The 23,622-nt window shown below is 33.9% G+C and overlaps 3 protein-coding genes and 1 non-coding gene across 4 annotated transcripts; 1 reads left to right on the forward strand and 3 right to left on the reverse strand.

Moving 5' to 3' along the window:
* Window positions 1-882: 882 nt before the first annotated feature.
* Window positions 883-2,653, reverse strand: LOC18607747 (protein HYPER-SENSITIVITY-RELATED 4-like). Its single transcript, XM_088803845.1, has 2 exons — window positions 1,473-2,653; window positions 883-1,366 (listed from the first exon to the last, which is right to left on the reverse strand). The coding sequence occupies exons 1-2, from the start codon at window positions 2,469-2,471 to the stop codon at window positions 992-994; spliced, it is 1,374 nt and encodes a 457-aa protein (XP_088659971.1). The 5' UTR covers window positions 2,472-2,653; the 3' UTR covers window positions 883-991.
* An 11,409-nt stretch (window positions 2,654-14,062) lies between these two features.
* LOC18607749 (uncharacterized) lies at window positions 14,063-15,237 on the reverse strand. The gene has a single exon (XM_018114754.2). The coding sequence runs from the start codon at window positions 14,900-14,902 to the stop codon at window positions 14,204-14,206; it is 699 nt and encodes a 232-aa protein (XP_017970243.2). The 5' UTR covers window positions 14,903-15,237; the 3' UTR covers window positions 14,063-14,203.
* Window positions 15,238-18,304: 3,067 nt separating this feature from the next.
* Window positions 18,305-18,397, reverse strand: TRNAY-GUA (transfer RNA tyrosine (anticodon GUA)). The gene is made up of 2 exons: window positions 18,361-18,397; window positions 18,305-18,340 (listed from the first exon to the last, which is right to left on the reverse strand). It is a non-coding gene; the product is annotated as a tRNA-Tyr (tRNA).
* Window positions 18,398-20,868: 2,471 nt separating this feature from the next.
* LOC18607750 (defensin-like protein 19) lies at window positions 20,869-21,450 on the forward strand. Its single transcript, XM_018115232.2, has 2 exons — window positions 20,869-20,938; window positions 21,113-21,450. Exons 1-2 carry the CDS (start codon window positions 20,869-20,871, stop codon window positions 21,283-21,285), a joined length of 243 nt encoding a protein of 80 aa, XP_017970721.2. The 3' UTR covers window positions 21,286-21,450.
* Window positions 21,451-23,622: the final 2,172 nt, after the last annotated feature.

Genomic DNA, 23,622 nt, shown 5'->3' on the forward strand with positions numbered 1-23,622 from the left:
CATTAGAACAAGTGATTTCATTGATTCAATTCCTTAATTTTAGATGGTATGTAAAGAAAAGGTGAGAGTAATTGATATTAAATAGAAGTGTGGATAGATAAATAGTAATATAATTAATTAAAATTTGACCTAAATAAAAAATTATTTAGAGAGGGTAATTTAAAAAATTTACAATTATAAGTTGTTAGAGGAGAGTGTTAATAGACAATTAGGAATGCCAACAGCCCCACCCTTAATCTAATTGAGATTGATATTTTTTTATTCAATATATTAAAAAAAGACGATTCGAATCTTATTTTTTAAATGAAAGTAAATGTATTTGTTATTGAATTTTTAATTAATTTTTGATAATGACAATTTTTACTTTTTTTATGTTATGTATAATATATATGAAAAAGAGACAGATCACATTAGCATATATTCAAGTCATTTTTGTTTGATCTAACATTTTAAAAAGCTTTTATTAAAAAAATTTAAATAAATACTCATTCTTTTATTATGTTCAATTAAATTTTTATATTTTTATTTTAAGTTAAACAGACTTTTTGTAATTAATAGTTGACTTACTGTTATTAGTCAAAACATAACTTGTCATTTTTATACTACGTAACATTAGCACGAAGTGTGATAATATCATATAACCATGTCATTATCCATTATGCTAGGTGGATATGCAAGTGACATAAAAAATGATAAAGTAGTGTTTAATTGACAACATTTTTGTTGCACCTCTTTTAAAATTTTGGGGTCGAATAGGTTACTCTTTGGGCCTGATCGGGCCAATATAGTTTTTAAAAGGAAAAAGATTTTTTCTTTTGAACTTTTTTATCAACTGAATATTTAGCTCTGTCACATTTGATTGTTTCCTTATACAAACCCACTTCCAAGTTGTAACATGTTCAACTTTAAGTTTTTTTGGAGTAAACAATATGATACAAAACATGCTCTGCTGTGCATTGCAAGGATCATAAATTAGTTTATTTATGATTTATCACAAGCTTGAATTTTCAGCTTCTTCAGTTTTCTTTGCTCGGAGGAAGTCAATTAGGCCTTGCAGTGCAGCTTCAGGATCCTCATTCTTCAGTAACTGCTCACCAACTTCTGCAGGGGTCACGGATATTTCATCCAGGAGCTCTCTGGCTGTGGAGATAAGAGGGTGATCAGTTATTCCAACATAATTGGCTGCTAAAGTGTTGAAACCACAAGGGCTGCAGTGTGACATATGGATGTGAACATCCATGCGGCCTGGGCGTAACAGCGCTGGGTCTAATCGGTCTTTGTGATTAGTCGTGAACACGATGATCCTCTCATCTCCACAGCTTGACCAAAGCCCATCGATGAAATTGAGCAATCCTGATAGTGTAACCTAGGAAAATAATAATAATAATAATAAAAGGGGGCAATTCAAAAGCCTTTAGAAGCAGTATAGAGATAGGATCAGGAAGAAGTTGAAATGTCTTTACTGGACTTACTCTGTTAGTCCTGAAAGCAGTAACAGGTCGTGGTTCAGCTTGTCGTTCTTGCAACTCAAGACTGCAATCAATATCCTCAACCACAAGTATTGATCGGTTTCCAGTAGCGATCAGTATTCTCCTCAGATCAGAGTTGGTTTGAATATCGGTGAGTTCTAAGTCATAAATGTCAAAGTTTAAATAATTTGCCATTGCAGCAATCAAACTTGATTTTCCTGTACCAGGAGGACCATATAACAAATATCCACGTTTCCATGCCTTCCCTACTCTTCTGTAATATTCTTTCCTCTTTAGAAATCTCTCAAGGTCTTCCATTATCATCGTCTTGAGCTCTGTATTCATCGCCAGTGTTTCAAATTTTGCAGGATGATCAAGGATTATTGGTTGCCATGCTCCACCTCCATACCTCCGCATATAGTCGTAATTCAAAGTGTAGAGCTTTAAGGTTTTCTTCTCTTCTGTTAAACAACTTGATTCTTTTAATATAAAAGGCAAGTAGGAGTTTAAAACCTTATCCTTGTGTTTCTTGTGGAAAGTAAGCTCAAAAGATCGAATTTCGGATCGGACCTTGTAAGTATGACCTTGAGCTGCCATGTGATTGGAGTCAACTTGTCTTGTAACCTGCCTCCATTTAAATTGCACCCCATCAAAAGTATCCATCGTTTCTTGGTTGTTCGCCATGGAAACAGCAATGTTTGTCTCCTTTTCTGGCATGCTTACTTTATAAAGTTTGGTAGAGGGAGAGATTTTTTTTCCTAAATAGATTTCTGCAGCCCTGTAGATCTGGTTGCCTGTTAAACCATCAAATTCGTCGATGACTAAGGTTATCTGAAAGGAAAACGATTTGAAAAAGCCCTTTATATATTTGAAAATATAAGCTTGAAGTTCAGATGGTAACAAGTTACGGGCTACGGTCTGAATAACCATTGCTGAAGCAGCGATTGAAGCTGCTGTTGACACAACTGTTTGGGCAGAGGGCATGTTGTTTTTGGAAAACATGTTGGTGACCAGAATTTGGAATCGGTGAAGAGGATCTGAAGAGATTTCAGGGTAACCTGTGTTCTAGTTTCTTGTTTTGCCTTTATGGTCGCTTAAATACATTTCACCCAGCCAAAAAGAATTGATTACTTCTGTACTTCTGGTTGATGACAACAACAAGAGCTTTGGCATTGGGAAAAATTTGTCGGTTTAGTAGAAGAGCCGTCTTCGATTCTTCCCAAGATTCTTCTTTGTCTCTATCTACTTGGTTTCATGCAAACAAACGAAAACGTCGTTCTTGTACAGATTGCAGAACAATACAAAATAAATCTCAAGGTTTTAACATGATAAAGGAAGTTGATAATGGAATTTGATTTCAGCCAATTGGTTCTCACGCCTATCATTTGAGCTGAGCCCATTCCTATGATTTGAATTTTGTAAAAGTTGCAGAATTTGTCCAAGATGGTCATGCCTTAGTTACGGAAATTGCAATGGTCGTACATTAGCATCTTTCCTCCTCCAAGTACTTCGCTTATCTTCTTGACAAATCTCTCAAACAGATCATCCATGTTCAGGCCAGTGAAATGATTTTCCAGAAGGGATTCTGCAACTGCTCTTATAGTCCTGGCGACATTTTTGCCTTTCATACCATTTTGGCTCCTAGAATCCCAATCTATTTTATAAGTTTCAAGTCGCTGGATCTGAAACGACCCTTCAGTTTGAATTACGTGCCTCACTTCTTTTGGGGTAGGTGCATAATAAGGAAGATTGATGTGGTCCAGTTTTGCCTCTTCAATCAATCCCTGGATTAAGGTCATTACAAATGAACATGAGAAATGGCAGCAGTTACTCAAGCAAACTGCAAGCAACGAACAGAAAAGGAATTTGTTGAAAATGAAGGGCACACATTTCATTCAGCATCAGCCGTGTATATAGAGAACCGGTTGATAAGAGATAAAAGCTTTTTACAAGAACCAGCTATACAAACACTCGAGCTGGTATTCCTATATTCCAGGTGCATAGGGATCTGTAATAGATACCCTGACACAATAACAGACACTGAGCCATTGGAAACGGCCTAATTTGAAGATAAAAACAATAAAATCCCTAACATTTGGGAAATAGTAAATTCAGTGTCATCAGGATCATAATCAGGTTCATAAATGACTTCTGGCAGTGACCCTGAACCAAGTATTCTGTTATTAGTTGTCTCAACCAGGTTAGACTCCCAATTCCACTTTGCATTTTCATCAAACTTTATGTTTCTGGCCACTTGAACCTTTTTAGACTTCCGAGATTAAATACTCTGTATCCTTTTGCTTGTAAACTGTATCCGAAGAACACTCCTACCTCAGCCCTTGGTTCCAATTTAGACCTTTTTGCCTCAAGCGCATGAATGTAGAAGATGTTACCGAATATTCTAAGATGATCCACTGCTGGTTTGACATGGTACCAAGCTTCATAGGGTGTCATTTTGCTCAATGCCCTTTTTGGAAGTATGTTTTGCAGGTAAACGACAGTATTGGTAGCTTCTGCCTAAAAATGCTTAAGCATTGATTTTTCAAATAAAAAGCATTTAGCCATGTTTAACACTGTCATATTCTTCCTTTCACATGTTCCATTTTGTTGGAGAGAATAGAAAACTGATGCCTAATGCCTACAGCAGCGAAGAACTCATCAAACTCAACAGATGAATACTCTCCACAATTGTTTGTTCTGAGATTCTTAATTTTGCACCCTGATTCAAGTTCGACATGCTTTGAACTTCTTAAAAACAGAAAACACATCAGATTTAACCTTGATGAAATAAATTCAATTCATCCTAGTGTAGTCATCAATGAACAACACAAAATACTTACTACCATTAAGTAATTCAACACTCATTGGACCACAAGCATCAGAATGCACAAATTCAAGCTTTTCTAATGTTCTCTTGGTGCTTTTCAAAGGAAATGGGAGCCTTGTTTGTTTCCCCAATTGACAAACTTCACAGATTTCTGAATGAACAAGTATAAGCGGCATTTTTGTCACTAACTTATCAGAATTTAATAATGTCATTGTTGAGTAGTTGCAATGTCCAAACCTTCTATGCCATAGCTTGGACACATCATAATCAACCTTCTCAACTGCATTCAAACCTACATGATGCCAACCTAGTGGAACACATTTATTCTTCATACTAACAGTCATCAATACACTGTCATTAGGCTCAGTTATAATGCATGCTTTGTTCTTGAACAGCAAGGTATAATTATTCTCAAGCATTTGAGCAACATTAAGTAAATTTTGACATGCTTGAGGCACTAGGAACACATTTTGAACATACCCGGTTCCATTTGGTGTAGTGACAGCAACAGTACCTTTGCCTACTGCCTGTAGGTACTTTTCCATCTCCAATCTCAATATTTGCACTCTTGTTCCTATCAATGGAGGTGAACAAGGATGTGTTTGGAGTTATTTGACTAAAGCATGCCCTGCCAATTAACCATGTTTCACTAGACTTTGTCATATTGCCTTCTGAAGCCGTGAAAAGCAACTCCTCAGCAGGTTCAACTTCTTCTGAAACTTGAGCTTGCTAATTTTGCACATTTCCCTTGTTCTTGCATACTTTTTTCACAGGCCAAGCTGATTACACTTTTTGCACTTAACATTTGGAGTAAACCAAAAATATTTTTCAGCATGGTTAGTCTTTTTACAGTAAGAACACACTACATTTTTGGTTTTCTTAACCTGTTGCCTCTGATTTGAAGTAGCAGTTTTTTCTTTGTCTTTCTTTTCACTTGGAGACTTTCTATTTGAGTCGTGAAGAACAATTTTCTCTTTAAGCCTTGCTTGCAAAGCTATCTTTGTCCTTTCTTCAAGACGGATCTGCCTTCTTACTTCAAAAGCTTGAAAAACATTAACTAACTCTTGTAAGGTCATCATAGTGAGGTCTTTTGATTCCTCAAGTGCTGCAACTTTTGACTTAAATGTCTTAGGAATACTAACTAGCATCTTTTTCACAATTCTTGGATTTGACAACTCAGCTCCCAAAAGTCTCACTTGATTGACAATCTTCATTAGCTTGTCCACATAGTCCTTCACTGTCTCATCCTCCTTCGTCTTCAACACTTTAAATTGTCTTATTAAGTTCAGAACTTGCATCTTTCTAGTTCTGTCTGACCCTTGGCACCCCTTCTTGAACTTATCCCAAGCTTTCTTAGCTATTTCACAAGGCATGATTCTTGTGTATATTGTATCTGTCACAGTAGTGTGAATGTAAGACACAACCGTATATCTCTTGGCCACTTTTTAACTATGCTGTCTCATTTGATTTATGGTGGGGTTGGTTCTCAGCTCAGGAGGCTTTCCTCGTTCAACTACCTCCTAAAGATCGAAAGCTTTAAGAAAGGTTTTCATTTTAACTACCGAAACATTATAATTTTCACCAATGAAAGTGGTGGTGAAAGGGATGAAGTGCTACCACTTGAAGCCATGTTTTGATGAAGTGAGGGTTGCTTAGTTTTTGTGTGAAGGTTGTAAAGGTTTGCTAATAGGCCTCTAATACAATGTTGAGTTTTTTAGAGTCTTCTTGTGGTATATACTGAATGCAAAGCAGTTAATATGTATGCAGCAAAGGGTAAGAGAAAACACTATGCTGTAACAAAGGTTATATGATGAACAGATGCTGCAACAATGTGAGTTGTGCAACTGATATTCATTAACATGTTGATATATATTACAAACTTGCTAAGCAAGCTGTGAACAGTGATAATACAATTGATTACTAGCTAAAACATTACTTAATCAGTCACTAGGAGCATTACTTAGTCACTAGGAGCATAGGCATCATAATTAATTTTGACAATGAAGTGGCTCTCACAACACAAAACATCATGGTAGAAACCATTGATTAATAGCAAGCACTATGGAAGTTCTAATTCATGTGAAAGCAAATTTTGGTTTGCCAATTTAATAGTTTACTGTTCTTATGAAAAATGATAAATTTTTTTTTGCCTTAAATGCGGTCAAAACCAGCTTTCAGTTGAAATTTGATGCTTTTTAATGATCAAGCTAGGACGTTTCCGGTTCAAAAATTACCGCTTTGCTGAAGCTCTTGGTGGTGTTAACAGATGACTATCCGAACCAAAGAATTAAAGACACTTGAGAAAAATGAAACATGAATTCTACAAAATGGTTTAGGCTCTATGGAAGTTTACAAGTTACACGTGAGGATCAGATGTAACTCCACAGAAGATAAATAGTGCATAGGGCAATATCCAAGTTCCTGTATTCATAGCATTAACAACTCTCATTTATCATCCAATTAAAAGAAACATAAAACTTTGATAAAGGTTGAAATCAGCAATGGCGAATTCGCTAATATTTTTTTGGGTTTGGTCTCATTGTGACATTCTGGAAGTGCCTACCGATCTTCCAGCAGAGAAACTGCAAATCTTTTAGTAAGTCCTACGATTAACCTGAGATCAAGGGGGATCATGCATGTACTTATGCTGAATCAAAGGGCAAAAATATGAGCAAGCCAACATTAATCACATGACAATATCTCTTGCGTCCAAGAGAGAATATATTATTACTTTGAAAGTATACTAAGCATGATAGTGTGAGGAATTCAAAGCCAGTACTAGGTTTGTTACAGTGTTGCCATCACAGATATAAGTATCGACTTTACGTGGTTGTAGCGGTTTATGAATTTTTTTTCCAGACACGTTTCAACCTTTCAATTTTCCTTCTTTGTCAAGGACATAACTATGTTAATGTACTGACATTTATGTGCCTCCATGTACTCGAGCACATCCTCTTTAAACCTGTGAAACAAATCGTCCATGATGTCTTCCCCAAAGTGGCTAGCTAGTATGGGTTCACCAACCGCTCTAATGTCCTTAGCAATGATTGCTGCTCTTGCTGTCTTATCCAGGTTGCTGTCAGCTTGCTTTATGTAAGCGTCCCAATCCATATTGAAAACCTCAAGCCTTTGCAGAGTGAAGGATCCCTCTGCTTCAATCACTTCCTTAACTTCTTCTGTTGTAGCTGCATAGTACGGTAAATCGAAAGACTCCAATTTTTCTTCTTCAATCAAGCCCTGTAATCATTAATTTATTTACTCATAACCATTTATTTGTCAGTACTGATTAAAGAGGTCAGTTTTGATGATGTTATTTCCAATTGGATGCATGATGCATACTTCAATTAACAATATGAGGTTGCTGTCAATAAACTAAGCAACTGGCATTAGTTTAGTGGATGGGTTTAGTTTAATTTGTACCTCAGAGACCATTTCATTTAGTTTCAATCCAACAAATTCCCACATGGTAAGGGGATCATCGCTCCTGATGCTGCCCATGGTAGTTAGGAGCATACGGCCTCCAGGGACTATCTCATCAGCACGACACCTCAGAAACAGTGCAAAGTCTCTTTTGAATTGCTCCAAGTATGCTTCATACACATCGGGGAGGCTTGTTTTTGCCACGCAAATGTTTCCCTTGTTGGATGCAGCTGCCCCCGTTTCAGTACCCAACTCTTTGGGTGCCTGTGCACATCAATGGTTTCCCAGTTACTATCTTTGCAGGATATATTTCCCAATAATATTGGCTAAAAATGAGATTAGTGATTTCCAATTACTAGTACTGAGTTACGAAATATTTTGGCTGTGCATGAAAAGCATAGAGACAGAGATGACTGAAAGGATGCATTTAAAGTTGTGACCGTGGTAAACTGGTTTGGTTTAGTTTCAAAGATAAATCCAAACCAAACCGAAAATTTTGGTTCTTAACTTTTTTGAAACCAACCTAATTAAACCTAAATAATTTGGTTAGGTTTGATTTTGGACCTTAGAAATAAGCAACTTTTTTTTTCATAATTTTAATATTAAAATCAATTAAAATTTAAAAGAGTCCGTAATTCAACTTTGTATTTGACAAACAATTAAATTAAAGTACAAAACAATAGTCTAAATTATATGCTACTAATTAACAACCTACCTTGTAGCATCATAAATATAAATAAATAGTAGTACATATTATATAAGCTTGCAACATATTTAAGATATAAAGTTTACTCAAAAACTCTTAAAAAAAACCTTTTAATAGTATACATTTTTAAATTAAAAGAAACATATGTTTGTTACATATATATATATATATACACATGTTGAAACTTTTATATAAATATAAATATTATATATTCTTAATTTTGTTTTAGTTTTGGTTTTCAATTTGAAAATCAAACTAAAATCAAATTATTAAAATCAAATAATACTCGTCTCTAATTTAAAAAATATATATGCATATTTCCTCTTTACACTAGATGTTATGTAGAAGAGGTTGCTAGTAGCCTCATCCTTAATTAGCCAAAATTCCAAAGACCAACTATTTCACCCAAATTTTTGGTGGAGATTGAATTCTACCCTTTTTTGTTAATCGTTTTAATGATGAATCTTACTATTTTAGGAAGCCCAAATGAGAAAGGACATTTACCTTAGAGAGCCACATGATGGCATAAGAAGAATGAACAAAGTGCAAGCAGTTATCAGGAAAAAGTCTCCCATAGAAAGACCCGGGAGCTCCTGCTATGAAGCACTTGCCCAAGTACTCGTTTCCTTTCTCTCGGTCCAGCCTCTCATAAAAACTTGGCAATGACTTAAAAATAATGTTGAAATCATTTCCAGGAAGATCATTCAAGAATGCTTGCAAAGAAGGCGGGGCATACTTTAATCTTTGGCATGTTTCATCGATGATGTCTATGATCTCGGCAACCACTGAAAGAGTATTGGGTCCAGCGGAGCAACCTAAATCTGCAATCTTCAAGCACTCTGGCAACATTGCACAGTAAAGCTCTACTATGCTTTCTCCAAGTTTCGGCTTCACCATGGATATCACAGTTCTCTGGAAGAAATCACAGGTATTAGTTATACCTAAGAAAAGGCATAATATTGATGTAAATGTTCAACTTAATGAAATGAGACAGGTAGAGAGATCAGTAACTTGAAGAGAGGAATTATTTGCATAGCTGTCTTTTCCCACTCCCCCGTTCATGTGAAGGACTTGCTCTACCTTCATTGCTCTTCTCTTCTCTCCACACCTTGGTTGCTTTTGTGTGTGTTTGCATGTATTTATAGACACCTAGCTATACCTCCTTGGAGCATTATTCCACTTTGCATATAATTAAATAAAATAGGTCATTATCAAATTTAGAAAGTAATAATTAAGATTCTAATTGGGAAACTATATGTTAGTACTCCGTATAGGTAGTAGCTATACGTTAATTTCTAGTTGGGTGTGAATCAATAAAAAAACACAAAAAATAAAGTTGAAGGAATCACAAATCACTTGCCAATGCTTAAATTAGGATAATAGTAGAGAGGTATTCATATGCAAAGGATTATAGCAGAGAATCATTTAAATACCTATACATTCATATGCATCTGCAGAGGAGTACTCATTCTCCAATTAGTTAAAAAAAAGAGTCACATGCATCATGGACGATAGTGAATGAAAACATATATAAGGGGGAAAAAAGTCTCCAATATATTAAATTAAAAAATTGCAAAACATGTAACTTGTGCTAATAAGCCCTTGATTACGAGAAACCCAAGAACTTTGGTAGGTAGAAAATGATCTCATACAAGATTGCTGGTGTATATATGTGTGTGAACATTAGAACTAATTAAGTTGATAATACGTCATTTTGACAGCAAATTGAAGTGCAAGTTAAATTCTTCTTTGTCAAAGACATAGCTAAGTCGATGTATCATGTACTGACATTCATGTGCCTCCATCTTTGCTAAACCTCTGAAACAAGTCTCGTCGACTGCTCTCGCGTCTTTAGCAATTATTTCTGCTCTCGCTGCCTTATCTACGCTGTTGTGTCAGCTTTCTTTATTCAAGCATCGTCCCGATGATCCATACCGAAAGCCACAGTCTTTACAGAGTAAATGATCCCTCTGCCTTTGTCACTTTCTTAACATAACTTCTTCTGCAGTAGCTGTACATATAATATGGCAGTTTAAAAGAGTCCATTTTTTTCTTCTTCAATCAAGCCCTGTGATTATTAATTAGAAAAAATTATGAGAAATTGTCATCTTGATAACTTGATTTTAAAAATAACATATAAAATAAAATTAATTATTTTTAATATATTTAATCATGATTTGATAAAAATACCCTTAAAATTATTTTCAATAAATTAAACTATTTATCATAATTTCCCCATATCCATTTGTGTTTTCGATTTTTCTCTTATCATCTAACTCTCTCTAATTTTATCTCGATTTTGCTTTTCAGCATTCGTCTGTTGTGCTTTCATTTTCTCCCTCTCACACTTGCAAGACACAAAACGATGGTTTTGATGTACTTAGGGTAGGTGGCATTTGAAAATTTTGATTTTTAAGTGTTTTGGATGAAATTAAAATGGTAGAAATAATCATTTATGTTTGAAATAACTTTTAATTGGATCAATTTGAGGTATAGCCATCAATAAATTCAAAATTTTAAAATTTATAAATTTAGGGTTTCAAAAGAATTTTTTTTCGATTTTTAGCCAAAACAAGTGTTTTAGATAAAGAAAATTATATTTTGATTTATAAAAATATGTTAGAAACACTTTAATCGATGTCAAATCACCAAAAAAATAAAAAGAAACGAAAGGAGTTGAAAAGATTCGAAGTTTTGATTCGTAAGTAACAACTATATTTTAGGCATTATGATGTAATATATTTTTTTTAAACATGAAGTGTTACAACAATATTTTATCAACATGGCATATAACAACAACATTTTTTTTCGATATAATTTATAAAATATTTTTATACATGACGTGTAATAACAACATTTTTTTTCAATATGGTATGTAATATCTTTTATAAGTATAGCGTGTGACATGCTTTTATACATGACGTGTAATAATATTTTTTCAACGTGGCGTATAACATTATGTGCATTTGAATATGAGGAAATTTCATTAAGGGTAATTTTATCTAACTTAATTAAAAACAATTAAAATTATCAAGACAGTTATTTTTGAAAATATTTTATATTTGAAGATTAATTTTTAAAACCTCCCTAATAAGTACAAATGACAAAAATTTTCATTTAAGAAGCTGCCAATAAAAAAACTTAATTAAGAGCCATTGATTTTTGTATTGCAAATTAAGTCTATGTATGTGGTCTTGGGGGGGGGGAGGGAGAAGAAAAGGGAGGTGGGGGATTGATGATGTTATCATTTGGTGATTGCATAGTTTTACTTGGTTATTTTAGTACTTCAACTACCAATACGAGGTTGCTGTCAAACTTGAAAATATCTTAAAACTAAGAGGTTTCACATTGCATCTAAGCAGAAGCAAGGAATCATTGGATCTTATGATATAAAAAATAGAGTGGTTTTTGCATGTTTCAATGGAACTTTCCCATTTCTTATTTTTTTTAAACGTCGCATATGCAAGTTGCATGTTTAAGGTTTATTTCATTGGAGGTATTTTTAATTTTGAGTTGCTTTCATCACTCCCATTATGTCACATATGTAATCTCATAGTCTAAGAAGGTAAGCCTATGAGAAGCTAGGCAGACAACTTGCATAATTGCATATGGAGGTCAAGAGGACAGCGGTTCCTTTCCCCACCGAATTCTTGTCCTGGAGTGAATAGAAATCTTCTGTCCTGTCTTTCTTCCTTTAGTGCCCAACGCTCGGATAAGAGCAGGGGTAGACGATTCCTATTGGGTTCGGGTAATCCATGGCATCAAGAAAGCAACACAATCTTGTTCAAATAGAACTTGACTAGTTGATAAACCAATCAAGTAATCCGATGTTACAGGAATTGAAAACTAATATTAACAGCAACTGTAACTGCAGAATGCTAATTTAGTTATTTATTAATTTGTTAGATTATGGTTTTAACAACCAACATTTTGTCTTGTACTGGCCTTGATAATTAGTCCTACTTTATTGTTCAATCTTTCGCACTGAAAATGACTTGAGACAGAAGAAGCACTTGCTACGGCCCAATATTGAAGTGTAAATACTGTAATATTAAATTAGATATCTTTGCCTTTTGCTTGGTGGGCTCCTACACAATTTTTCTTGCAATATTTGGGTTCGTTCCTCGGTCCCAAAGGATATAAACGCCTGAATAAGGATTCATCGAGTAAAACCCATAGCAGATCATTTGGTGGGCTCTGCTCTATCTATAAAAGCCTGGAGGTCCACGAATTCGTGGGTTTGATTCGGAAATGTTGAAACAGAATGACTTTACAGTTTAAAGTTTATATTGTCCCAATTATTCGACTTGTTTCTGCCTATATTTGTTGTATAATTGATCTGTTGTACAGGCCGTTAACATAACATATTCTAACGACCAATGTTTTGTCTTGTGGTGTTAGAATCTCAAGTCTTTGTTTTGTGACTTTTCCTGTTTCATCCTGAAATGAAGAAGAAAAAAAAGGGAAGAAGGGAAGGGTGTCAATAGAATGTTGTTTTCTTGCTCTTTCTTTGTCATAAAGAGAACACTTCTTCTCACCTTTTCCTTTCCTGCGGGGTGGGGATGTTAGGGGACAATAACAAGTCAAGTCATTTACAGCAATTTGCTCCACCTTTCCTTCCAAGTGCTATCCTTTCAACTAATGAACTAAAAGCCAAATTTTTTGCACAAATTATTAGAGGAAAACCAAATTTGCATTTTCATCGTACTTTCCTGTACATTTTATCAATATTTATGTACTTACAATGAAGCTTTGATAATTCTACAAGCTGCTAGTGAGCAGCACAGAAGGAAACTGGCATTCATCTGAATTATTGAGTTTGGAAGCAAATTATCAGAATAAGATTTTTTTTAAGCAGGCCAAGCGGATATAGCCAATGGAAAACTGAATTAGACACGATTACCTATTATTGTTTTAAGTGCTGATGGGCACAAATCAAATCCAAGTGGGCAGACAAGATTATGATATTTATCCAAAACAAAAAAGGAAGACACAATCATGAATCTTTGATGGGTTTTTGAACTTAGAATTTGTGCTCAAACCAACCTTTCCCAAGTCCCAACACGGCAACACGAGTTAAACCCAGCTGGCGTACCTACCGTTACCAGCTGCAGTTCTTATCCCAAATTCAAGATTCAACCCAGAAAAAAAACATCAGCCTTCTTTTGGCTTGTTGATTTGAGGATTAAGGAAAAGATTAAAGTTGCTTTTTCCGGATGGATTAGTACTGTGCAAAGGTTATGGAGGCCTCACCAGTCAAAAACACTAAACATTACTTTGCTTGTTCAGCTTTACGCTTTCTGTGACTTGAAATTCGAATATCTGTAATGGCAATTCAGCATCTAAAGGATATAATTTTCATAGAACAAAATTTAGAATACATTCCCGAACCATGATGCCATATGGGCATATACTAGGGTGAGTGGTATAAACGGCTGGAAATTCTTCTTATCTGCATAAATCCCATTTTCAGGAAAATATTTGCAAATCTAAAACAGAATAATCCTTTGCCTTTCACATCAGTCTAATTGAGGTTCAGGTTCGCGGTTTTCTCACGTCTAGATTGGTCTTGTTGCATAGGCAAGCATCACAGTTTCAAGCCTGAATATATTACTACTAAGTAACTCTGAAGCAAAACGATTTTGATAGGAATATAACTCATTGATTTGATGATCATTTAAACATGTACAAAGCAGCATAGGCTAACGAAAGGAAAGGCAAAATCAAAAAGACTAAAAACAATCGTAAAAACAGGAAAAGGGAGAACCAGGATTTGCTTCGTCACTCTAAATCTTGCCAAATCACCGTGTACTCTTCTTCCCTTAGAAGCTTTTTTTGCCTGGCAATGAAAGCCTCGACCGCATCGCGAAACTGCTCACTGCTCATTCCATCTTCAGGATATGAACTCTTCACCATTGTCTGATCAGAATCATTGTGTTTTCTGTACTTTTCTGATTCCAATCGCCTGAGTTGCTGGCTTGCTTCATTGCAGTTCACCCTCTTGAGATTCTCTGATTGACTTCTTTTGTATTGCTTTGTTCCCTTTGAAGTATGCACATTGAGACTAACTATTTTCTCTTCAACTACACTCTTCTTGCTTTGTTTTTCTATGTGTTCGATTCCAAATCGATGAATTGCCTGACTTTTCTCACTCTTCTCAACGAATTCTTGGTAAAGATCGGTTCCTGAACTCTTTGCAGTAGAATCTTGAGCTGAAAACTGCCCAGCTTTTGCGAAGAGAGTGATGACTATCACGTTCCCGACGATGAACACAAAGCGAGGGCTCACAAGAACAACTGACAAGCCCCGGAAGTACCGGCCAGAATTTTTAACGGCGACCGGGAGCTGAGTTGTAAACCTGGAGATCAAGACCAGAACAACACAAAACTCAACAAACCTGAGCAAGTTTGCTATGTTGTACAACTGACGATGCTTCAAGATTGCGTTTCTCTTTTCAAGTTTTATGTCAAATGTATCCATTTACAAAAGAAGGAAGCAGAGAAAACCAGGGGGTGGAGGAGGAAGACGAATTCTTTCGGTTCTCAGTCGAAAGAGAATTGTTTAAATATGGGAGCTTGAGCAGCAACTGTCTCTCTTGGGTAGAGAAGAGAAGCAGGCTACTATAAACATAGTAGATGCTGAAAAGAATTTGCTGATTAAGTTCATGGAAAAAGAGAGGAAAAGAGGAGTGAGGATTGACAAAAACAGATGAAACAGAGTGAGCTATTATTTACTCTGTTAGTTCTGTATGGATTAATTCTACACTCCTCTTTGGGCAGGGAATATTTATGTTCTTGAATACTTAAAGCTGTGTAGGGTTGCTATTTATAGAGCTTCTGGCATATGAACCTTTCTTTTCTTTTTTTTTTTGTTTTTTTTATATTCCATCTTTTTCTTTTTCTCTCTCTTTTATTGAATTTCTTTGAAAAAGGAAAGACACATTAATATTCCTTCCATTTACTTTATTGGAAAATATGCTGGTTCTGGGTTTTGATTTTCCACAGATTATTGCTCTTTTTTATCTGTATTATTCTCACCTGTCCCAAAGTACTTTAATTTGTACTATCACCAGTCTTGAATGTTCATGTTTTTTTCCCACACTACAACTAGCCTGTCAGGAACACTACAAGTAGCAAGAGCCATGAATGCGCTTGCTAGGGAAGAAAGTGAGTGAGTATTCTGGCTAAACTCGCCTTTTTCTCAGAAAACAGATCCCTGCACAATATATTTCATTATAATTATATAATTAAAAAATTAACTTTTATGGGCAATTAATAAACTAAAGTCCTATTTTCATACGAAATAATGCTTATATTTTAATTTAGTTAATTCAAAAAAAAAATCATTCATGAGAATTTTGAAGTGAAATATGTGTTGATTAGAATTTACAATCTTCTTTGAATAAAAGTTTAGTTTGTGTACAATAATAAATAGTTATATAATTTTAAATTTCTTATTCTACAATTAATCTTAATCTTAATCTTATTTTATTTTAAATTTTGTATCATAAAAGTATGTTTGTAAATTTTAGAAGATATGTAATGCTTTTGAAAACTTGAAAGAAAATACATTTGTAATTCTGTTTTTGTTATAAATGAGAATAGAATAGTTATGAATTAATATTTGTTCAAAGTTATTGAGAGAAGACATAAAAGGAATTTTAGATTAATATAAAAATAATTAAGAGAGATTTTATTATATTTTAAATACTTAATAATTAAAGAATTATTTCATCTTGTCTACTTAAAAAAAATTAATCGAATCACCTAAGTTTTTTATAATTTTTTTAAAATTATCTTTATTATTTTTTGAATAAGTTTCATAACACTAACAACTGACAATTGTCGTCTTGTAACTAACAATTCATCCTTTCTTTGCTCTGTGGAAAAAAGAAAAAAGTCACATTCATGATTGCAAATTTGCAAGAAAGAGCGGGAGAGGTGGCACAGAACTAAAACCCGAAACGCTGACAATGACTTGTCTAGTAAACTGTTTCAGTTTAAAGTCCGCCACGTAGCGACCGCAGACACGATACGGCACCATCAACAAGATTCCAATGCGAGTTCCTTACTCGCTAAGCCATTGCCACGTAAACTCTGCTTTACTTCACTTCCTTCTTCAAAAATCTTTTAACCTTTAACTGGCGTTCAGTTATTCACTCCTCTGTGCCGCAGACCAACCAATAATAGAGTGAGACCAACCTTTTTTACTTTCGTTTGATGCCACGTGGCATTCTGTATTTTGGGGTTTTAGCATGGCTTTAATCACCAAAAGTAATTTTTCTTCTTTTCTGGTTTTTATATTAAAAGGACGATTTGATGGAGACATCAAATGTTTCTGATTTTGTTTTATTTTCTTAGAAAAGTGAGAAGAGAACTAAAGATGGTTAATCTCATCCATTGTGCACTTGACACCTAGTAGCTTTTTTTTTAAGTAATACATAAAGGAATCATACTTTAGGGAACAAAATAAATGGAAGAGGTTATAAATAGGAACAGTACAACAAAAATTCAAAAGCAAATAATCTCATTTAGCTTTTAATTTTGAATTATCTATTGGCAAACGTATTATAATGATCTTTTATTAGTTGAATTATATAGTGAAAAGCTCTATCTTTTTTTTTTCTTTTTTTGTTGGGTTTTTTTTACTCTTGATATCGATAATATGATATTCATATTTTATTTGGAGCATTGTATCGAAATTCATGTATGTAAATATGTATACATATACATATCAAGTATAAGGAATCGACAAAAACCATACATAATAAGCTTGACCTTTGAGAAATGAGAAACGAGTTATTGATAGATTGTCCTATTAGGGAAATTTTCTTTTTCCAAAATTTAAAGTGTTAAACAAAAACTAGTAGTTTCGGACTATTATAAACAAAAAGAAAAAGGAATAGAAACCCCACTTGGAAGAAGAATTTAATAAATGATTGGGCTTTAAGGGAAAGATGTCTTTAGCCTCAAATGGGCTAGATCTCTGGGCTCCAGTTGCTCCTTTATTTTAGGTTATCCACTTCAACTAGTGGCAAAACCTTGACCTTTTTTGAGCATAAATTCATGCTATCAAGATAAATAAAATAGTCAATTCGTAAAACAATGACAATTCGAATCTTGGATTAAGAATTTAATTAAAAGGTAAACCTTTCTTTTAAGTAATTAATGGAACTTTTCTTTCTTGGAAAGGCTTTAAAGAATACGCAAAGGGAGACAAATTTCAAGTAATTTTAATTTTTTTTACATAAATTTTAGGATAAATTTTGTTCTTAAACGAGATTACATCGTTAATTTTGCTTAATAAAATTATCAAAATATTCTAAAAACAGAATTTATCCATACAGAATTAAGTGAGAATAAAAAAATATAAAATGTTATGTAAAAATCATGTGATGTGTAAATGAAATCTACAAAAATTGAAAAACCCTAAAATCCAATATGATTCATTAGATTAAGTTATAAATTTTGAATGAATAAAGTTGTATTTGAGCTGATGGAACATCAAACTCTTTTCTTTCTTGCTCATGTATTAGTAAATTGATTCCTATCCGGTTGGAGTGGGAGCTGATTCAATAACACGGGAGCGAGAATCAACTTAAAATTCCTACTAATAGCTGCTGAGAAATTATGCCTTTGGTTTGCTTACATGCCCACAGCCACCAAATCAAACACGTCGGATTCGTTGATTATTGAGTTGGATTCCACTAATTTCTCTCTGCTCCTTTTAATTTGATTCTCTTTATTTAGGGACATCAAAAAGTTAAACAAATAAAATAAATCCTTTCTTTTCTTATTCGTTATGGGGAACAAAGACTTTTTTTCCTTGTTTCCCTTTCTTTATAGACAGGAAAAATTAAAATTTACAAAAAAGAGGCAAAAATCCGACCTGCCGGATTCGAACCAGCGACCTAAGGATTAGCTATTAGGCTATGCCCACTACAGTCCTCCGCTCTACCAACTGAGCTAAGGTCGGTTTTGATCAGTAAGCATCGTGGGTTTTATACTTGGACATACAATACTTAATTATTTTTTTTTGCTGGTAAGCTTGATTTTATCTATGTGCCTTGGTGGAAAATTATTCAAACATAAGGGTTCTGATTAGACCATGATTAAGTTAATTCGAAGGATAATTTTTTCTATCATTTTCTTTTTGTGTTGTCTTCTTTTTTAAAGATAAATAACACTTGTGAACTAGTAGTCTAAAGTATAAACCACAATCTTAAAAAACAGGGTGTAGTTGGCAGGACAGCAAGAGAAGCCATGTTACATCAAAACATCTTATCTTTTGAAAATTGGGTTTTAACACTCTTTTTTCTAGTGATAAAAGTGATTAATTAGAGGCAACGCATGTGCTTATCAGGTTCTCCAAGAAATTCTTGATTAGGTCTAAATCTTCTTTGTCCATTAGATCTTATAATCCTAGTCAAAGCTTAAAATATTGAGTTCAAGCAATCTAGCATCTACCTTCTTATCTTTGAGTCTTTGACCAAACCTCTAGTCTGTCATAAACAATTTACAAGAGCTATCTTGCAATACAATATTATCATTGAATTTTCATTATTTCATGATAAATGTTAACAACATAAATTAATACTAGCACCTGAGCATATGACTCATTAGTTGGTGTATGATTCACTGCTTAAAGAGTAGGGTTCGAATTTTCCTTCCTTCAATTATACAAAAAAAAAAACATAAATTAATGCTAACATATTTCTGTTGTATCTTTCACCTTTCTTTTTGAAACAAAAGATATAAGTATATTATGCATTACTTAACTTAAAATACATAGTGGGAGAAATAAGTTTGAAACTTCAGCAAGAAGAATGCTTAATTACCCAAATAAGGACCTTTCAAAAAAAATATTACCCAAATAAGAAAACAAAAAGAAACTGAAATTTCAGGAGTGATGTGGCTACTTTTGAAAGAGTTTTCAATGATTTGATGCAGTGATTTAGATACAAGTGAGAGTATTTTAGGATTTAGATTATCAGTATGCAATGTCAAATTTACTTATGGAGATGCAAATATAGTAAGAAAAATAAAAGTTCTTATATGACTGATCATTTCAATTAGTTTTAGCATTCATACCAAAAGGAAATGTATAGTTTTAGCTGAAAATGATGAGTTATTTAATTACCATTAGACAGCAATATAGTTTGACTTCTATGTTATGTGAACCTTTTTTTTATATATTGCACCAAGACGACTGGATAATTTTGATATAAATATTAGATGTATTTCAGTGGAAATAAATAAATATAGGAAGTATAAAACTAGGAACTTGAGCTTTAAACTGGCCTGATCGTTGATTAATTCTACAAGTAAAAAATACCATGATCGAAGGGATATATCGTATCTCCTCATGATAAAAATGCATGTGATTATTCACTGTTTCATAGATTCTTCATGAATTGAAATCTAGCTTATACTCGGGTTCAAATATATAGCAAGTGATGTTATTTTCAACTTTGACTATGTTTGGCATGGAATAAATGCTTAACAAAAATTAATATGACCCAGTAATTAAGATGATCTTCTGGTGAAAATGACAATGATCATGTACCAAAAGCGTAGCTTTCAATACCCATGCTTAATTATCAGTCAAAAGGAATTCTGTATGGAGTACTTGAAAATCGATAGCCAATTGCACACTATAATTCTTTGTTCTGATTTCAGATTCTTCAGTGTGCTTCAATGGAGCTCTACGTTAAATTTTTTTTTCTTTGATTGGGAAAAAAATTAAATTGCAGTAAATGATATATAGAAAAAGAAGTACCTCAAGTCCACATAAAAAAATCAATGCAAGAACTCCTTAACACAACTCAAATAATACACTAATAAGATGAGATGATTACACATACAAGAACATTATATATGTATGAGTGTTGTCTTGCATCGGGGTTTACTCTGGTGGATGGGTGGGTGATGTTGCTGTTTTATTTTTTTTCTCTGGAGTCAATTCAGGCTTTGATTTTTGCTTCAGGGTGTTAAATTGTTGTTTGCCAGACTCAGTTGTTGTAATTATTGCCTCTCTCTCCTAATAAATCAATCTCTTGCTTTGCTAGAAGAAGAGGAAGAAAATCATCACAGCCTTTTACTTTTTACAGATTACTGGCTGCTCCCTTCCCTGAAATCGGATGAGAAGGATATATGAAGTCATCAGTTAAATAAATTAACAAGATTGTAGCATTTCACCATGCAGCCGGCATAAATAAAGCAGTATTGAAGTCAACCTTATTAAAATATAGTAGCTACAGTTGACATCAGAAACAAATTAAGTCCATGGATCTCAGAAGAGTAAACTTGCAATTGAAGATGATAGGCTATACCATCTTTGTTTATGAAGTTCATTTGTCTTATCCCTTAAACAACTTGCATTAACATCAAGTAACATCTCCAATAAATAGCCCTAACATCCTCATTCTTTGGCACAAGCAAGAAAACATGGCTATGTCTCTTAAATCTGTTCACTTCTTTGCTCTCTTCTTCATCGTCGTCCTTCTTGCAAATCAGGGTTGGTATTCAATATATTTTGATCCCAGGCTATAGACATAGTTTTTTTCTTTTAATTAATTCTTCTTTCTGTTCATCTAATTATAGTTATAATTGATAGGAAAAAAGAACTGAACTCGAAATACTTCGACTAGAGGCTTTCCAACAGGAGATTATTATTTTTGTATGCTTACAGAAATGCCAGTGGCAGAAGCAAAATTATGCCAAAAGCGTAGCAAGACATGGACGGGCCCCTGTATCAAGACAAAAAACTGTGATCACCAGTGCAGGAAATGGGAGAAAGCACAGCATGGTGCTTGCCACTGGCAGTGGCCTGGATTTGCTTGCTTCTGCTACGTCAATTGTTAGTCACTGAGCGGAATGCATTGGCCGACATTATCCCTTGTGGGTTACAGCATTCAGTCAAATCTAGCTTCTAGTACTTCTTAATAAGAAATGGTCTCCGTTGAAACCGAACAATGTGTCTCCCACTCCTAGTTGTCGTCGTCATTGCCTCTTGTACTTGGTGTCAGATCAGTGTTTTGTACACCATTAATGGAAGCTTATCTTGTTTTCTAGATAAAAACTTTTAGCACAATGGCGACCAAGTAGCTTTTGATGGATATCTGCATGCTTAATTTCTCTCATTTCCTTTTCCCCACTAAAATTATTTCGATTGAACCCTGAATCTTTAAATTAGAACGTTGAATTTACAAATCATATTCTCTCGTTCTATCGGTCAATGCAACTAATTATTATCGTAAGACTTCGAGTTAACTACAGACCCATTCCAATTATTTGGCAACGACTATAGTAAGGTCGACTTATATACGTTTCAAGTTCAAAACTAACCTAAAATATAGTACATGTTCAAAGGATGCTTTTTAGCTGGGCTGTTTTCTTTATTCTGGTTTAATGCGGGGTTTTTGGGCTGCTCTCTCGATGTCTGATTGTTTATAGCTTGTTAATCATTATAGGTGATTTATTTAGAGAATTGAGTGGCCGAAGTTTTTGTTTAGTCTGCCGAGGGTTGGTTAATGATCAAACTTATTTTCTTTTCGTTTGGGGTAAGCTCAACAGGTTCAATGGATGAGATGCTACCAAAGCCTTATTGAGTAGCAGAGTAATTTTTACAATTGTACAGGTTATTTTTACCCAGAGTGACCGTTTATGTGATGAGAGTTTCATGTCATTCAAACTAGAGACTTGAAATTATAGAAATTATTTTTTAAAAAATAATATATATTTAAATTTATTGCATAGAAAATATAAATTTTTTAAAAATTTAGGTGTGTTATATTTAGTTCATCTATCTTATTACCAAGATTTATTGGTTGAACTTGGATGAGATACGCAAATTACCTTAAGACATTAAGGCTGGCACATTACTCAGAGCCATCTTTGAGTTGAAAATTTTGCATTTAGTTGTTCATGGTGGACGTTACTCTTTAATTTTTAATTATTTTTATTTTTATGTGTATAAAATAGTAGATGTATAATCTTGCCACCCCTAAACAAATAAAATATATTAGTTTGGAATAGTGGTAAGTTTTTTTTTTTTCTTGAGGTTTGAAACTTGTTTTCCTTTTTTTTTTTCTAGAATTATTTGAGAAAAGATTGCCAACACCATTGACACGGATTTATTTTTTTCCTTTTTTTATTTTACCTTTTTTTTTATTTAACATTTGTACTTAAATTATTAATAAAATTTTATATTATAATTTAATTTTTTTAAAAAATAATTAATTTTTTATTTCAAATTGAATTATTAACTTGATCTTTAACCTTGATTACTCTTTAGTCATTTCTCCTACAAAATCTTAGATCCACCACTACGGATTGTGTTATCAAATACTTACTTTATTTAGCAAGCAAAATTAGGTTTAAAAGAAGTGCATGCAATTATCATGTGTTTCGATAGCTGGATGGTTTTTCTTTTTGCTTGGATCAAACATGCTTGATTTCCAGTATTGTGAGGGTTTTTTCCAGTATTGCTAAGGAGGGAGAATTAAAAGGGTTGATGACTCAAGATCTAGCTTTGAATTGTTTCTTTTAGAGAAAAATACAATGATCGAGAGCATTACATTTTCCCCGATCCTACAAATCCCAAAAATCAAGGAAACCATAAAATCCTGAGAACTAAAATAATTGAAACTTAAACGAAGAACTTTGAATTTGTTGCTTCTTTGCATGTGCTCAAGATTATTGCATTCTGACTTTTTTTGTTTATACATTTCATTGTTATGCTGATCTTGTTCCAAAGCAAGATTTTGACCAAAGTAGATAGAGATCAACTGAACCTAAATTGGCTATAAATATCCGTAATCTTGCATCTAATCTTGTGCCACTGAGAACATCACAACTCTACAAGTGAAAGAAAACATGGCTAAGACTCTTAAACCTGTCTACTTAGTTGCCATTTTCTTTATCCTCATCCTTCTTGCTAACACGGGATAGTACCTTCCCCATTTACCCATTTCTAGATGGCAATTGTCTGTATGATATGACTTGGTGAAAATTAGAATACACCATTGATATATCAACCCCTTCGTTTTTCTTTGTAATTTTTCTGATGTTTTTACAGCACCATCTTACTGTGTTTGATACTGATTGCATTTTGCAGAGGTGAGGGTGGCGGAAGCAAGAAAATGTGTAAGGCGGAGCCAGACATGGTTTGGGGTGTGTGGAATTTCAAGCCACTGTGCC

This window comes from Theobroma cacao, chromosome 2, assembly GCF_053813885.1.
Source record: "Theobroma cacao isolate CCN51 chromosome 2, ASM5381388v1, whole genome shotgun sequence".
In the NCBI taxonomy this organism is placed as follows: Eukaryota; Viridiplantae; Streptophyta; class Magnoliopsida; order Malvales; family Malvaceae; genus Theobroma; species Theobroma cacao.